The 18,880-nt window shown below is 37.1% G+C and overlaps 1 protein-coding gene across 1 annotated transcript in view; it reads right to left on the reverse strand.

Annotated features, from left to right (window-relative positions):
- The window catches only part of SLC6A11 (solute carrier family 6 member 11), a 108,972-nt gene that overhangs the window by 84,327 nt on the left and 5,765 nt on the right, over positions 1–18,880 (reverse strand). Inside the window, exon 4 of the mRNA XM_072875710.1 lies at positions 18,442–18,532. Coding sequence (XP_072731811.1) covers positions 18,442–18,532 — 91 coding nt within the window. The remainder of the gene's footprint in view (positions 1–18,441; positions 18,533–18,880) is intronic.

An 18,880-nucleotide genomic window follows, 5' to 3' on the forward strand; every position in this document is an offset into this window, starting at 1 on the left:
ACACTGTTCTTCCCTAACTGCATAACAACTTCTTAATAAATAAATGCTATTACTCTCTCTCTCTCATGGTTAGAATGTTTCACACACCAAAAGACAACTTTGTCTTAAGAACACAATTCTCATGAAGATTCGAGATGGGGATTTTTAAAAGCAACCAGTTTCAGGAAGCTGTCTGCAGAAAGTCACTTCTCAGTCTTTTCTGAATGCTCTGTGAGAAGTCTCAAATAGCAGACACCTACCTTACCCATCCAAAAATCTTGGCCCAATTCTTTTGTAAAGTGTCATAGAAAGTAAATGGCAAATTAATGGCCTCAACACAATTATCCCTGCTGCTCCCATTTTAAAAAGACACATGGTGCCAATCAACTTGAACTGTTAGCACCATAATGAGTATTTAAATATACCGAAGTACTGTAAATTGTTTTGTATTTTCTTTGTTCAAGCAGAACAAAGGTTTAGTGTTTCCCTTAGAAAGTAAGCAGCAACAAGTCCAGAACATATAATTAAACATACAATCTATGCAAAGAATAGATCCAAGGAAGAGAAAGTCTTGCTCAGAGACTAGCAGTGATTTCCTCAGCAGGCACAACGCAGCTCTCCCTAATGCCAGGGCCTTCACTCTCCTGCTGAAACCATCTGAAACAGCAGCAGATGCAGATTTTGAAAGGAGGCAGTATTCAGAACATGAAATTCTTCTCACAAAGCCTCAGTTCAGTCTGACTGTAGATACCCTCATATCTGCACTTACTCTTTTATTATTCAACTTAAATTAAAAGGGGGGGGCATTTAAAAAATACATTATTCTCCCCTGCATCCAAGAAGCAAGGCTGATGTTTTCAGGGGTCAGAAGATGACAGAGTTGATCACAGCTTCTTGCTCCTCAGCAGTCCTCAGCAGCTTCTATCTAAAAGCTGCCATGACCTTGCATAAATCGCACAGACCACAAAAAAAGAGATTGTGTAGCTTTCACTACGTCTTCCTCTTCTTCTCTTACCACTGCAAGTCCCCTACCGTACCTTGTTCTCCTCACCTCTTAATGCAGGGGAAGATAAAGAACAAGAGCAGTAAAGTCAGCATTGAAAGTGATACTCTCTGTTTTGAAATAACAAGCATTTGAAAAAGAGAAGTTCTATAGTGAGATGCCCGGGAATAGCCAAATCTGTGAAGGTTGTTTGCACCAATGTTTCATCACTTGTGATTGCAAGTGTTAAAGCAGAGCAGAAGGGAGTAATTTATGCACATTGCATAATTTATGCAGATTGCAATGGGAAGAGGTTGCAAATGCCTCATGGTCATTGTAAGTGAAATTATTCTTCAACAGAGGGCCTCCGTCTCACCCTAAACATTCCCTGGTATAAACTACATGGTCTTGCAAAATAAGACAATGGGATTCCAAGACAAACTACAAACATAGTGGTTTTATATTCCAATTAGCAGGTGATACTAAGAGTAAAAATGAAAAACAGTGATTTTCTGAGCACAAGCCTGACACTCTCGGGGAAGCCACTGGAGATAACTGACAAAGCCAATTTATATAACTGAATTATCAAGAATCAGAAACCTAAGTTAAGGGATGAGTTCAAGACATCTCTTTGCGATAAAACTTTTCAATTGTCAAATCTGAATATCCCAGGAGGGATTAGAATGCCAGTGGCCATATGACTTAGCAAAGGTGCCACTACATGCCAGACATACTATAAAAAAGCAGACATGTCCCGTAATTGCCTCCTAGATTTTGCTTTTTGAATTCTATATGCTTTCCCAAAGGAATCACACATGTCTGACCTTAACAGCACTATTAAAAAAATACAGATAGAAACTGGAGAGTTCATTTTCACTTCAGCTGGTTTGGTTCATACTTGCATGAAAAAAAAAAAAAAATTTCCTTATATATATCAAGACTTATTAAAGCTGAGGATCTTTAAGTAAAATCCCCCAAAATTAAATGAGGAGAAATATCTTAGCAGACATTTATTGGAATGCCTTGACACTTTATCACTAGAATTCACTACTGCCACTGGCCTAAGGCCTGAATGTACTTACCTTCAAAAAAAATTTCAAACTCATCTACATAGCAGGGCATTTAGGGCAAAAAGATACTGGGTACAGGAAGGTTATCTAAAGTTCTCTTAATAAATGAAAGTTTCCATAAATCATCACACATTTCAAGAAATAAAAAAATCAACAACAATCCTGATAGAAAAAAGCCCAAGAACCTAGAGGATCACTGTAGCTGCCACTACAACAAACTGGAGATAGCTGTAGGTAACCATTTGAACTACTACAGAATGTAAGATCACTGGTTAGTACAAGCCATTTTAAGCAGAGTAACTTTGAGTATACTGAGTTTGCTGCCAACAACTTAAGACTATGTGAAACTTTGCTCTAAAAAATGTCTTGCACAGACACCTGAAGATACAAATCATTAACTATTTTTGGATCTCATTGAAAATAGAAATTGATGAGAGTTTGAAAAGATTTATTGTAGGTATTGAGTTTTTTGTTGTTGTAGTTGTTTTGGGGGTTTTTGTTTTGTTGTTTAAAAATATGCAGCAGTTCAGTTTCTTGAATCGACCAATAGCCTGGGAAAGAAGCCAGGGGACTGGTGGCATTTGAGCATCTTGAACAGAATATTGAGGGAAAAAAGCTCCATTGGTATTAGGGTTAATTTAGAATGCAAAGGTTAACGCAAACCAGAGTAAGGTTTTTAATTCAGTAGTAGCAAACTATTAATTCTACACAGGATATTTTGCTTGTAAATAAAAAATTGGAGTGGATTTGTAATGTGTCTCATACCCAAAGACACACTATGTTTGAAGGTTTCACTACCTCTAGTCACACATATATAGCTTGACTAAATGTTATTGAAGAAAGATTTTTACTTTTCTTCCTATACATAACACAGAAGAAAAGTGATAAAAGTTACAAGAATCTAATGAATAAAAGATAAATTTAAGTGGAATAATAGGACATATATGTGAAGGACAGCATTCTTTATGTTTCCTGTTAGCTGTCAGAAATGCTGATGTTTGTCACAAGGATATTTACAACTAGACTGAACAAAATCATGACGTTATTACTACAGTGTAGGTTTATTCTGGTTACAGCTTATAGTACCAAATATTGTAAGCCTGTTTTAAGCTCACAGTTTAACTTGAATCAAAATATAAGTGTGGAGAAAAACAAACAAACATGGACAGAGTCAGGAAGAGATAACAGAGCCATAGAAAAATTTCAGCATACTTTAAGTACACATAAAATAATATACTTGGCAAGAAACTAGACAGCATACAACGACCTTTTGCTACCTACATTCCAGGAACATACTGTTGCTAATGGTTACCTCTGTTCTTTCAATTAACATCATTGCACATATCTGCCCTAGCAAAATTTAGAAAGATAAAATCCCATGAGGAAATTATTTCGAAAAGTATTATATACTTACTAAAAATATGTCTAATTTGTTTGAGAATGTACTAAAACACCTTTCAATTTAGTAGTTCAGTACATCTGACAGGAAGAAGGGCCCCTCCATTGTTGGAATTGCTGTAGAGGGGCATATTATGAGATAACTGCTACTTCTGACTACTCATAGCCAAAAAGTAGCCTTCCCATCCAAATTTGAAAACTAACATTTTGAAAGCTTACGACACTACATTATCGGCTGGGAGAACACTGCATTTTCCTGGGAAAGAGCTTCTTATTAAAGTGTTCCAATGTGTGGAGCTGTACCAGGCTCTTGAATAGAAAGAGGATTAACTGCTGCCAACACATTGTTGAAAGGAATGTACCGGGGTACTTATGGCATTATTTCATGATTTGGAAAGCTGAAGAACAGCTTCAATCTATTTGATGAAGGTCCCTTCATGTTCCCTCTCTGATTTGGAGCAGCTTCCAAGACACTTTTCTGCAAAAAAAAAAACCACCCCACAAACAAAACAACAAAAAACCCCCACCACTCAAACAGAGGAGGCAGCCTCTTGAGGTCACTTCTCCATCTGTATCTGTTCAGCCAGGAACATAGGTGGCAATGTTCCTTTTAATTCTGGGCCAGACTCTGTCCTCAGAGCATTCTGTGAGGAATGAAAGGAAAACAAAATGAAGCCACTAAGCAGCAGTAGTGCTACTGTACAGTGGCCTTTCTTATTATGTGTTTTGGTATGGTCCTTTCATTCCTGTAGATTTTTCAGACCCAGTCCATATTTACCTTGTGAACTTTGTTACTGAGCTCCTTGTACAAAAAGCTTAACATATTTGAGTGCCAGTGCTGCACAGATTTCCCATCAGTTTAGTAGAAAGGTATTAATATCTTTCAGACATCCTCTATTCCTGTATTTCCTGAGTTTAAGTTTCTGTCCAAAGACATGTTTTCTTAACTCCCATCTTTCTTTCTCTCATTGCACTCCATGCAGTTAATATTCTTTAATTTTTGTGAAAATTTATTGGTTTGAGTATTTCCTACCCAAATGTATTCAAGTATCGTGTGCAAATATACAGTTTCTGACATGCAGAAACTTGAGCAGATATTAACTGAAACTGAATTCTGAAAATGGTGGGATTCAGATTCCATGTACCAGAATCCTCTATGGATGCTTGAACTGCTAGGCCAGAAATCTACCAGCATCCATGGTTCTGGTAAACATCTTCATGAAGAGAATCACATTGTGGATTGTTGCACTGTCAGATGCTTATTCAACTAGTTAGCAGTCATAAAATCAGCCTCCTTTGTAAGACCATAATGATTGCAATACTTCCAGACACACTGGAAGGCTGAGATATTTGCCAGGGACACACAAAAAAGTGAAAAGTGACATTCTTTTTGTCACAGAGATCAGAGGCAGCTGCTTATCTAATGTGTTTATGACACATTATTTATTGATGAGAGCGTGGCCAACCATACAACTATAGGAATGGCTTAGAAACAGCTATTTTGAGTTGTTTCACCACCAGCAGCATTTGTTCTCTCTTGTCCGAATCACTGCAACTTTCCCCACTATCTGATAATCTTCAAAATTGAATGCTGAGGCTCACTTGACCCTGCACCCTTCCTATGCAGCAGTGCTGCGAGTTCTTGCTCAAGTCAGTGCTTCCTCAACAATTATGATTGTAAGCAGCTTTAAAGGATCTCCTCAGGTAGTGAAATTGCTCCTTTCGTTCTGTTAAAACACTAAGCTCTGCTGAACAGCACAGAAGCTTGCCTGTACTGAAGTATCTTTCAGGGAGTTGCAACATTTCCCTGTGGCTATCTAATCTGGGCTAATCGTTGTCTAATTTGGAAGAGAGGCTGATCTGTGCATCTGGACTGTATAACTCAAAGGTGGAAAAGGAACAGCCTGGGAGGAACAAAACCTTTTGAAAGAATGCTTATTTTAATAATAACACATAAACATACAAGCATATTTCAGAGAAGGCTCTATTGCTTGAGTCAGTAGTCTCCAGTTTACTGACTAGACACGCTAAAACTCTCATAAAGTAAGGAATAAGGGCTAAGAGAAGGTGAGTTCACCAAAATTACATGCTTCCCACCCTTCTTTGAATACAGAGTGGTTTCCTCTCACAGAGAGTAAAAAAACCAGTATTAAACAGAGTATACAAGATGCTAAAGATTTGAGATAGTATTCTCCACTGCCTTACATACTCATATGATAAACTTACAAAATCTATGCTAAAGGATATAAAACTCTATGAAACCAAAAGGCTAGCAGTTTACTTTGTAAACTTCTCAGGACTTTTTACTAAATTATATATAGGATAAGGTAAAAAGAAAAATTATCCTTCAATAAAACGAACCTAAAAAGAGTCATCTTGTTACTTCCCTAGTCAATTTACTACTGTATTTATTACTCGTACTGTTCTCCAAGGTTTCTCTGCTCTGGCATGATTCATTATCTCTTGGACACAAGAAAACGTACAGAACAGTATAATATTGTCCTAGGCGACAGGTATAGCAACATTCTATGTACTAGTGATATCAAAGCTGTGAAATGTTTTTCAGTTTTAAAATATAAATCAAACACCTTGTTCTATAATTTACAGGACTATAGATTAAAACATAGCTGCCAAATAAAGGAGACTTTCTGAGCTTCACTGAGTGAGCAACAATCAACAGAATGAAGAAAAATTCTTGTTAGAAGAGAACCTACCTGACGCAAGACTGACAAAAATGTGTGGGAGACCTCTCCCTTTTACAGGAAGGAAACATATGTTTTTAACAGGGATAACCCTTATAATTGTAAGCCCTAGGGTACAATATATACTACATACTACTCCCGTACTACATATAATATACACTGCATTGCCTAAACAAATGTCAAAATTTAGCAACACATATGACTCAGGCTGCATATTAAATCGGTTCTGATCTTACTTGCATCCATATTATACAGTCTTGAACCTTAGTAGGAGTGAAGGAGACAAGCGTTCAGAAGATGCACTCCATGACTGGGTAGTGCACGAACCCTCCTTTGGCTTGCTAACCTGCGGAGCTCTGATTACATGACGACAACACGGGAAAGAATGACATATTGAGAATGTTAATACCATATAGTAGACATATATCTTCGAAAGAGAGAATGCCTTAAAAAGAAAGGATTCTTTTCAGACTATCTTTTTTCCCCTCTAGATTCTAACATTTAGGAAACTAAAAAAGGGCTGGTTGTGTCAGGTTTTTTTCCATTGCAGCAGTGTGGTAATCACTGAAACACCTCCAGAACAACTATAAAGTTGAACAAAGGTAATCTTTCAGTGAATTTGTAGCAGATTTAGTCATTAAAAGTATATGTTCTTTGAAATGAACAGAGAGAGTACAGGTGCTGAACTCTCACTGGAATTCAACGTGAACTGACACTTTAACTTTTCTGAAAGTTATATATCCAGAACTGACAAAGGATACAGAATCTGTGCACTGTACAAACCTCGCTTAAGGTTTCATGTAAACTCTAAAATAGGAAATATAATGTATCCGCAGGTTTCTAAAAGTGCTACAAATAATCCTTGCCAGATATTGCTGGATACCCACTTGTAGTCTCCAACCACCAGTGCTCAATGATTAGAAAGATGTATTTCAGCTTTTAGAAGATAATCTACAGATTACAGATTAAAGAATCTGTAATAAAATTCTCTCCAACTGTAAGAATTCTCCTCTGGAAATCCACTTAATTCCATACTTGGCTTTTTTTTAAAGCAGATAGACAGACAATTCCCAGTGGTGACATTAGTGAGAATCCCTCAGCTAGAGCATTACGCACAGCTCTTAAATATTTACCTCTTACAGCATATTTTCCGTGAGCTATACATATCAGAATGAATTATTCCTAGTTGAGACACATTTGCTGCTGTTCAGCCTACTTCTTTCTTGTTAAAGTCCTGATAGGGTTGAATGTTGCTCCATTCATTATCCATTTTTATACTTCTTACCAAATTAAAAGGTAAGATTAAACTCTCCTCAGCAGACTTTTCTCTGAAATTTCTAGTACTGCTTGCAAATAATTACACGTATTTCTTGTGTCAACCCCCTATCTGAATGTAATGTGACACTATTTAGCAGCTACTGTGTATATACATATATTGCTTTTTCTCATTTTTTTATATGTATGTCTGTGTGTTTGTGTGTATCTAGAGCGAGAGACAGAGACAGCGATAGATAAACACATAACACCCCACTTCTCCTCTAGCCATTCCTGACCTATTTTTCTTCAACCTCTTTCACTGAAGTCATGGCACCTTCTTCTTCACCAAGTCTGAGAGTTTAAACCTGTCAAGTAACTTTTTTGTATCGTTCCACTCACCTCTGCTCTATAGTTTCTTGGTACTCTCTCAATATATCCAATGACTCCTTCAGTCTTTTTGCAGTTTTCCCCTACTCCTCTCTGAAGAATTCATGCAGTGACAAAAATCTCCCTTTTATTCACCTTCTGAGTGGCATAAATTAGTTCAGCACACAGTAGCAGCTGTGAACTGAAAGCACCTAGAAGAAATTTAAGTCAACCCTATGGCTCTCAAAATGTGTGTTGAGCCTTTTCGACTGTCTGTAGACTTGTACTTGGTTGTTCACTCTTAATTAAATGTTCATAAAATGAGAACTACAGACCACAAAAAATTGAGGACTGTTCCACAGTTTTGTAAATTAGTCCTTCATAGTGAGCTCTTGGCTACAAACTCATGTAACAAATTAACAATAGTAAGCTCTTATCTCTTCCACTCGGAACAGGCCAATATAAAACCATTACGTGACTGCCCAAAAAACCCAAACAAACAAAAAAACCCACACACCCCCCACAACACAACAAAAAAACCTACTCTGTCAACATATTTCTCGTACTCACTGGCCCTGTACTAAATCCTAGTTACAAAAAAACCTAAGTGAAACTGCAAAGGAGCAGGGGCACAAGGCAGTAAAGAATAGCTGATAGGTCAAAAGAGAAAAAAAGAAAACTGCCAATGTACAGGAGCTATTTTAGGAGGTCCCAAGTCCTTTGTCCACATTTACAGCCACTGGGTCTTCCTAAAATACCACTCTCCTGTAGCACTTGCAACTTACAGTATGATTCTTAATTAAATAAATTCAGATAAGTTCTACTGGCTCAATTTTTCATTTGTAAACTAAAACCAATAGTGAGCAGAAATCATTAAAAAATAGCTGTTGAAGGGACTTTGGTAAGATATCAGTTATTTCCCTTTCCACACAGAGGACAACTATGCCTACATCATTGTTTCAAGGCCTGCGCTGATTGATATTCTGTAACCTTTACAGGAATTCCACAGCAATATTTAATGAGTCTTCCTCAGGAAGTCCTCCTGACACTGCAAATCAATTTCCTTGCTGCTATATAAGAATATAGTGGAAAACATGAAAAATTTACCGAAAAAGGTGGGGGTTTTTTCACAGTCTGGGTTCACTATATCTTTTTGCACAGCAAGAACATCTCTCCTTTGAGCATTTAATTTGGCTAAAAAAACCCAAGCAACCACCCTTTCTATTATTGCTCTGAATCTACAAAGCCATACTTAGGAAATACTCTTAAAAAATGTCTAAATTTTTTTTTTCTTGTGATGACACTTTTTCAAGAGCCAAAAATAGATACAGGCTTGCTTAACTGCACGGAAGTATTTGCTTTACACAGTACCCATGCTGAGATAGCCAAGAAGCAGATTATAGAATCATAGAATGGTTTGGGTTGGAAGAGACCTTTAATGAATGTGACTGCTGTTTAACATTGTTTTCGGAGTTACTTGGGCATCTCTAAAATCCCTTGCACCAAGGTCCTTAAGGTTCTCAATTTCAAGACAGTCAGCAAATCTAACAGACACATTCTTGGACAGTTGAAAATGACAGTATTATTTACAAAGCCACGTGCATATTTATCGGATTCCAGAGATATTGAAAAATATGTCTTGGAAGAGTTACATGCTATTTGTTTGCACATCTAGTCTTGCAAACCCAATTCCCATGGTAAACTGGTGGAGAAAATACTTATTGGGGTGGGCAACCTTTTAAAACATGAATGTAACTTTTCAGCTTGTCCTGTACAATACAATTGTCTTCTTTAGGGGAGCTACTGAAGTGGACTAATTGGTTTCAGACAGCAATTTTCACCAACTGTATCTTGCTTTTAGTTTTCTAGAAGATTTAAAAGTTTTCTTAGATACAAGTGTAGGAGTCTATACATAATAACTCTTAAAGAAGGGGATGAACGCACTTTTGTATTTGCACAAAACCAGAGATAACTGAAAGGAGGCCTTTCAGCAGAGGTCTTCCCTTATATAAAGTAACAACAACAACAACAACAATCTATGACAAATGAATTAAAACCCTAGTAAAGCCAGAAAAAACATTCCTGGTTATTTTGGCATGTTCTGCAATTGACTGATTTGGCCAAGCTTGTCATGGCACAACCAAGGTTTTGCTATTTTAGACCTTTCATTTTTTTTTCTTTTTTTTAATTTTCCTGCAAGCAAACTGTGCTTGTCTCAAATATTTCTTTCCCTACAATATCAAGAAGTGCATATATAGATATCCATGTCTTTAAACACACACTCCTACATTAACAATAATGAAAATGCCCGTAATGTTACTGATTCCTAAAAAAAAAAAAACCAAAACAGTTTAGCATTCTTCAGCAAAACTGGATATCTGAGCCAGCAACTTCTAAAAGGTCACAGTTTAAGCACAACACTCAGCTCCCTGTGCATGTTTTCCAGCTATTAGTAGGCAATAATATTGTTGCTAGAACTTTTACAGTTGTGTAATGAAGAGATATTTTAAATAGCTCATGTACGATCTTCGCTACAAAAATGTAATTTCTATTTTTGCCAGCACTACAGGCCAAAACTTTCCCATATTTTATCGTAGGAACCAACCGAATGCTACAAATTCCCAGAAGACATTCTAAGTAGTAGACAATGAAATGTTTTATGAACTATCTCTGAAATAATGGTATCATTCTAAATAACTAGGAAAATAAGAGACAAAATTTGTTCACGGTACCTTCGCAATCAAAGAAAACTTTATTACCACCTTCAGTACCTACAACTACTGAAAAGGACTTTGTAACATTTTAAAGTTACTTTTCCAAAACATAAAGGTGCATCTCCTAACACAAAAATTTTATTATTTAAAACTGTCCATTATAAAATCCTGTTTTCAGATACAAATATATTTATTCAGACTCCTACTGTTTAAACAAAGGTTTTTACGATAATTAGCTTCAAAAATGTTAATGGGAATTTTTGGCTGCACCCAAAACACAGGCACAGGAAAAAAAATATTTATTGCAACAACCTGACAGCCTTATTGAAGAAAAAGAGAAAAGCACACATTGCCAAGAGACTTCATCAGGATATAGATAAAATCTTCCTAGATTCCTCCATCAAAATGCTCTAATGCTGCATCCTTACTAACTTTGCACAATTTGCAGAACACCAGGAAGAAAAAAAACACCTGGAGGACTGGGAGTTAGGGAGACTTGAAGACAAATTGGACTTAAGACTGTCTGGACAAGGAGGCCAGTCTTTCTCAAACTAGCAGATAGGCATGGAGAGAGGAAGAGAAGCAATGAGCAGAAGGAAGAGCAGTCTGTGATTAGCTGGCCAATGAATTTAGGGAGCAGATGAAAATGTTAAGGGAGTTAAGACTGGAGACGAGTGAGCAGCCATCCTGAGGCTAGATGCAAATTTGGGGAGTGGACAACCAGCTGGATAAAATGACTGGGACTAGGTAGCTGGAGGTGGGAAGCAGCAATATACCTGATTTAGAGACTAGTCGGAGAACAATTTGAACTGCCCAAGAAAAGAGACTAGGACGAATTACAATACAAAGAAGAGACAACAGTGGGAAGTGTATGTAGGAATGGCAGGATTGGATGTAATCCAAGGGAAGGATACTAAACTGGATAGTTGTGGTGGGAGTGCCAGGCAGGCACTGGCATGGACCAGGGAGTAACAAATCAACTGAGGAATTAAGATAAGAACTGAGATAGCTCACCAATGTCCCAGAAGCACACTAACATTTAGGTTCCCTCTGAATAGACCTTTCAAAGTGTCTAGAACTAAGATTAGAAAGATGGAGAATGAAGAGCTGATTTGCATAAACAGGTTGAAGAGGCTAGGATAAGGAACAAACAATCAAAAAGCTCACCCATCATGCTGGAAAACCATATTCATAGCCTTCCTCTACCCTAAAGCCTATAAAGTTTTCTACCAAGAGAACTTCCTAGCGAGCTTCCTGCTATTCTGCAGTAGGTGGACTCAGAAAAAGCTTTCACTCTCTCCTGTAAGTACTGTGTATAAACAATTAAATATTTATTGGCATAAAGACTGGAACTGGATGGTCTAACTATTAACCTATAAAGTACCAGAATAGTCTCCCTTAATCCTTCTTGTCCTCAAGTATCCCCTTCAATCTAAGCCATCTAAGTAAGTACTGAGACAATGGGAGAACGATCCTGTAAATTTCTGGCCAAGGCAACCTGAGAAGCAAGATGTTAGCATCCCAGTCTATACTCCATGATTATTTAACTTTTATACAAAGTAGAGCAAGTTCAAGAGAAGAAATTCCCAGTCCATACAGAACACATTCAAGAAAGCAGAACATATGTATTCAATGTCTTGCAAAAAAAATACAAGGAAGAGAGCCTTCTAAATACTGAGTCATTAGAGCAAGATGACAAAAAGTTACTGCTTTTTTTTTTTTTAATAATTCCCTTAAATTTTCATGCAAGTGCACAAAATAAAACGTTTTGTTTGGAATGAAATAGCAATTACTTGTCTCAAACAAATGTTACAGCGTCTTCAATTAAGTAACTTTTAAAAATCTTTATCTTTGGATAAAGCTGACTCGCGTACATATTCTTGTTTCTTAATTTAAATAAAATTTGCACAACCCTAATGCTAAATAGTACGAAAAAACGTGTTGGGCCTCTCATACTTAGCACTTTTACTCTCTCTGTAGCTCACATCCCCTTCTGTAAAATGGGAATAATTTGATCTTATCGAGATTTTGTGGAGATAAATGAACGTGTAAATAATCAAGAAAACTATGATTGCAAAGCCATTGACACCATGAGCACCCTAGGAAGCCTTGATTAAATTAATAACTTTGTCAGCAGAGCAGGAACCTAATAATAATGAGAATATAAAACATAAGAAAATGAACAAAGAGAACAACAACAAAATATTGAATACCTGCACAGTGTTTGCTCCCTATCCAACCTCTAGCAAGAACAAGGCAGATCTATTGAAAAAATCTTAGGCAGTTCTTCAACTAAAGATGATCATATTCATAAAAGATGTGAACTTCAAATTGCACAACCTTACTTCTAGTATTTCCTAATACCCAAATACTTGACTTTGCAACTTTTAAGGTCATTTTTTTCTCCATAGTAAAAACATGATGTACAATGTTCAAGATAAAAATCAAAAACCATGGAAGTTCATCTGTCTGGTTTAGGCTAACATTTATCCCTCAATACTACAAAATCAGCTTCGCATTTTGACACCTATCCCATTTACTTCTTTCAACTGAAACCAGGCAAAGTCAGTGGTTTTGAGGCAAAACCAGATGAAGAAGTCGCGTGACTCCAAACAAAAAGCAATTTTCACACGGCCTCTTATGAACTGAACAGAAATGAGCAAGTCTGGCACAACTCAATGTTCTACAAGACATGGACAAAGGGCCTAGTTCTGAGAGGTCCTGAAGGTCTCTGGGTACCAAGCACTGCAGGATCAGGCTCAACTTGCTAATGACTTTTCATAGGGTAGTGGGGATTAACCACAATGTGACTCCTGCAGTCATTTGCAGCCTGAATGAAACAGGAAAAACTCTTTTTGACTTTGCAAGGAAAGGGTTTGTGCCTTTTCCTTTTTGCTGAGAACAGCCCCTTTTCTTTTCCCTAGACAAAAAAAATGTTTTTTCTCACTAGACTTTACTTGGAAATGCTAAGGATGTCACCGCCTCCAGAGAATGACAGGCCAACAACTAGACCTTCTTTAACAGAGGACTAAGTTGTTGTTATACAGCCAATAAAAAACTATTGAGGTGGAATCAACCACAAAACCATGGGTCCTCTGTCTGTCCAGCTCCCTTCCCAGGCACCAGAAACCTCAAATTCCTGACCATGGTGACAGACTGGAGTAGCAGCCAAAAGAGCACACAGACATGGTTGCTGCCCCCTATACCTGCCAGACAATTTCCTCTCCTAGGAAAGCATACAGAACAATGGAGTAGAGTATCTTCTCCTCTCTATTCTGTTTCCCAGGCGATAAATACAGCCTCATCCATGGCCACAGCTCTCTTTCATGGGACTGCTTTAACATATCTGAAATTATCAACACCTCTATTATTACTGCAGCTACCGCTATTAACTGTTTAAAGTTTGGACACTAAAAATTCCATGGGCTGTACCTTGAAGTTATGATTATTATTTTTTTCTTAGAAAACCCTTAATCAAGCTATATAGTTAGGATGAGAGAAACACCATAAATGGTAGTTAACTGGACAGTCTCTGAATGCTTGACACCAGTATGAAATGAAAAGTGAAGTTTCAGACTCTTGCCTGTCATTCTTTGGAACATAGCATCAGACTTTGAAGAATAAAAAGTGAATTTTCATCAATTCAGCTCCTTACCTTAGAAAACTGAATACGGAGATGGAATGTGAAACTTCTCAAGGCTATGGCTTGCAAGGTTTTTTCAAGTAAGGTAAGAAATTCTGTAATCTCCTAATTTTTCCCAGAGTTGTCAGCACCGATACCTGTAGTCAGTGGCAAGCCTGCTAACTCAAATGAAGTCTTAAAACATTAACAGGGATAGATATTTCTGAGGAGGAAAACAAGTAAAGAGCATCCAAACTCTCAGACTTTGCCTACTGCTCCCTCCAGCAGGATCAGACCATTTTTACTGCATAGCTACAGATAAGTAGTTATCAGTTACAGGCTCACAAAAATATTTTAAGTTCTGAGGTCCTTGCACGTACAATGAGATTCTTCTAAGTGGACCAAAAGGAAAACAGCATCTAGGACCTACTGCAGTACTTATCTCTGAAGTCTTCACTTTTTTTTTTTCACCTCTTTTTAAACAAACAATCAATCCATTCAAGACAACAAATAGGCCTTTGCCCTCTGTGTGACCCAGCCAAAGCTGGTAGACAATGTTGAATTATCAGAGGAAGTGAGTCTATACCTGCTAGGGTAGCAAGGAAACAGTATCCTCTGTACAGACCTGAGGAAGGGTAACTACCAGTCTGCATGCCAGAAAAGCTTCATAGTACTGCAAAGTATCCTCTCAGTCATCCTTGCACTTGGGCGAGTTGCTGTTTGACTTCAGCAATAGCTTTAGAAGTAGCCAAGGCCACAGAAGCAATAAAAGCTAGAAATATTTCAGCAGAGAGGCTGAAGTCTTTATCTGCGATCCTGAAACCAGCTGAGGATTTGGATTTGCTTCTAGTCACAAATAAAAAAGGGTTGAGCCTTCTAGCCTAGATGATGGAAAAGACGTAGTAGCACTAGTTAAATGGGGGAGAAAAAAAGACTCCTTTTCAAAGCTAGAAGACATCCTTTTGGGCCTGGTGTATTCATTTACGCGCGCACACACACACAAAACCAAATCCAACTTGTGCCCCTGCTACTAACCTCTGCTGGCATTTACATAATGCCAGTCTAGTCTGCTGTGTGATACACAGCAACCTGTATATCCCTCAGCATTATTAACTCCTAGACTGAGAGCACTGGGCTTGAAAGAAACACATAGCACTGCTAAAACATGCATTTCTGTAAATACTGAGTCTCCCCCAAGCATTTGGGGGGGGTGGGGGTGGGGGTGGTGTTTGTTTGCTTGCTTGGTTTTTTAAAATTAAAAAAATCTGAAGATATTGTGAATACTCTAGAGGTCTGTGGTAATGCGATACAATTATCAAAGGAAAGATGTAACGTCAGCCTGATGGTTTACTAACACAGTATTCAGTTCTACATGTAAATGAAATCACATACAGTAAGCAAATAGGATCGCTATTCTCAACAGTTATCACTCTAATTCACACATTATCTCAAGAGTAGATGGTAACAGACAAAAAAACAACAAGAAAGAAAAACACCAAAAAACCACACACCCCAAACAGAAAAATCAGAAAACCCAAACTTTTTTTTCCCCCAGCTGACCCTTTCCACAATAAATTGACTTTATGTGGCCACAACTTAGAGGAATTTCAATTTCAGACTTAACATTGCAGAGAGCAAAGTGTAAAGGTTTTGAATGGTGTGGTTGTTCAGAAGAAACCTAGAGCCTCCCCCTTCCTTTCACAGGCATCAACTTAATTAATTGTAAGGAACCTGGTCGTTATGCAAATGAATTCAGTCCTGTGAGTGGTTATTGCAGCAATGAAGATTCTCATACACTGTCCACATGAGTTCTGAAAATAGCAATGAGCACCTGCTCTGTGCAGTCTACCCCATCAACTTGCCTTTTGCTATTTGTTTCAAAAAGAGTCTTTCAATAAATTTGTGGTTCCTGCCACCAGAATTTATAAAGGAGTAAAGAAACATCATGCGAACAAGACCTCTGGCTAAACGAATTACCATTTCTGGTAACACTTATCTACAGACTATAAGATGACTTGCTGGACAAATTAACTAGTCTAGTAATAAATTTACTTTTTATTACCTACTCTGTGATCTGCACTGCACATCTTTACAGAAAGACCTCTACTGTGCATTTATGTCTGATCTATTTAAGACATATAACTTAATTATAATCTTCTGTTCCAGTTATTTTAGTTATTTAGTTATTTTAAAGCAAAATCAGTCCTGATATTTAATAAAGCTCATTCTTCCACTTCTAAAGTAGTTTGTCATGTCTATTGTAAATTTTGAAGCCATGCAACGTCATACCTACTTAAATTTTAACAAGGCAAATATCTTCCTCAGCAGGAGGAGAGTACATCCATTTTCCAAGGGTGAAAAGCTATGCAACTTCAGTTTTGCTTGGACAGAGAAAGTAGGTATGTTTAATATCTTAAGCTATTTTGGGCAGTAAACTGCTAGTATTACGAAAAGTTTGTCCACAACACAACAAAGAAAGAAGTTTCAAATAAATAATGAATTATTTTGTTTACCTTTTCTTCTGGTTTTTGTGATTTTAAAAGTTTTGGAGTGTGCATTTTCAACTTTGTATACACAAGACTGTAAAATAAGTTAGAGAAAAGGCTAAACCTGATTATCCCTTCTAGTTTCATAATTCATTCCTAACTCAGCCAAAATCAGGTAGGCAAATATGTCCAAAATTTTAAGGATTTAAAACCCACTGTAACTTGAAAGCAAGTTTAGCTATAGAATCTTGTTTAGCTTCATTTTTAGAGAATTCTGAGAAGAGGATATGCTTAAAATGTATCTGTATGTGCGTCAAAAGAACACTGACATGAGAATTTAGGCAATCCAAAAGATAAGCACTAACAAAAAAACCCCAAAACCCTAGAAACACGAGGATATAAAACTTAGGCTGCGCCCTCCATATAAACCAACTGAACATTGCCTACTTCTCTGAACAACCTGAGTTACCATCAATTGCTGAGTTTTGAATACTGTTGAATAAACAAACACAGTGGGTAAATAAGGCTAGTACTGGAGAAAAGACTTTGTTCATTTCCTCTAACTATATTAAATCCTAGTTCTAGTTACCCCAAAGAACCATAAGATTTTTGTTAAAATGATGAAGTCATAGCAATAAGAAATGCCACCTAAGAAACTCTTGTTTATTCTGAAACATTAGCTGGGAAGTGGGTAGAGTAGGTATATTTTTATTTAACATGTTAGGTGTTCAGATTATTGAAAATTTTAACAGAAAATTGCAATTTTAACCAGAGACTGTATGGATTTTCATGCCTTGTCCAGATTTAGTTCGGTTTGGGGGTTTTTTAATATTTAAATAAAACAGTATTATTTACTGAAGCAACAACTACCACCCATGCAGGCTAAGGTAAGTGATGTAGCAAGACAAAGAGGTTCAGAGGCAAAGACAACAGCGTATACTAACATTCAAGAAAATTATGTCAATGTAGAGTTCTCCCTTCAAGGACAGTCTTAATTTATGGTCCTTTCAAAGTGTAGCTATTGCTGTCCTGAACATAAAACAGAGCTCTGAACATACAGCCTGAGAATAAAGCTCTATCTTAATAATAATGAGATTCGAATGGGCCCTCAAGAAATTTTAGTAAGCCAGAATTTTGTAACACACTTTGAATTGTGAGATGACTTAGTATCAAAAGTAATATTCCATTTCTATGACTGTCTTAACACACACTGTGCCCTGCAAGGAACAAATACGCGACTACACATGCACTAATTAAATATTTATAGAAGAAAAAATATGTGTCATCACAAAAGCAGACCATATTTTGTAAAGATACAATTCTCTTCTATTACTCTAATTAGAAATCAGACGGAAGGAGACACAAGAGAGTTAAACTCTCCCATTATTATAGCTGAATAACTAACACTTACATAGTCCTTTAACAAATAATGAGATACAGAAGCCAAAGTATTAGTTAGCTCAAACAAGAATGAAGATGCAACTCTCAAACTCTTAAGAGAGGAAACATCCCGGAAAAAGAAAAAAAAAGAAAACCAAAACTTAAAATCATCCTTTTTCTTTCACCTCTGCCTCCTCATTAGTATGGGTTTGAGGCTCTTTCCTCCAGCAGCAGGAGCCAAGCTCCAAAGCAAGTGGCACACTTTGTTCTATGTTCTTTCAGGATATGGAATTCCTTTCCTTGTATCCTCTAAAAAAAAGAGTTAAAACTCTCATCCTGACTCTCTTTGGCTGTATGAGAAAATTTCCAGCTGAACTCACATCACTAAGTGCTATAGGGTTACAAGGTATCTAATCACGTGTAAATGATCAAAATATTGGAAGATAATGAATAGTCTGATCAAACGTAAAGTTTTGTGCACTTACTCCCAGAATTCCATCACTGGAGAAGTGGCATTTTGTAAAGAGACTTGACTGCAGTTGCTCATATTAAGTTTTTGAAATTCCACACAGTTTTCTATAAAAGAACAAAAAAGAGTTTGCTATATTGACATGTAAGTACATTTCTTCTTGTGCATCTTCTAGTTTACGCATCTTGTAAAGCCACCATTCTATAACACATTTTCTCTATGTGGTTAAAGGATTTCTAGGTACACTAAAATGCCACAGCTGCTACTTCTGCAACACTATATTTTGATCACCAGATCACAGGCCTATCCCAGAAAAATACCCATGCAGTATGCTACATTCTCCTATAACATTTTCCAAAGGCACACTTGCAATGGCAAGGGCCCATAAAACATCCGAGGCAGAAGATGCACGCTTTGAGAAACTGAGGCAATTGACTGGGAATTACAACATACTC

This window comes from Ciconia boyciana, chromosome 11, assembly GCF_034638445.1.
Source record: "Ciconia boyciana chromosome 11, ASM3463844v1, whole genome shotgun sequence".
Taxonomy (NCBI): Eukaryota; Metazoa; Chordata; class Aves; order Ciconiiformes; family Ciconiidae; genus Ciconia; species Ciconia boyciana.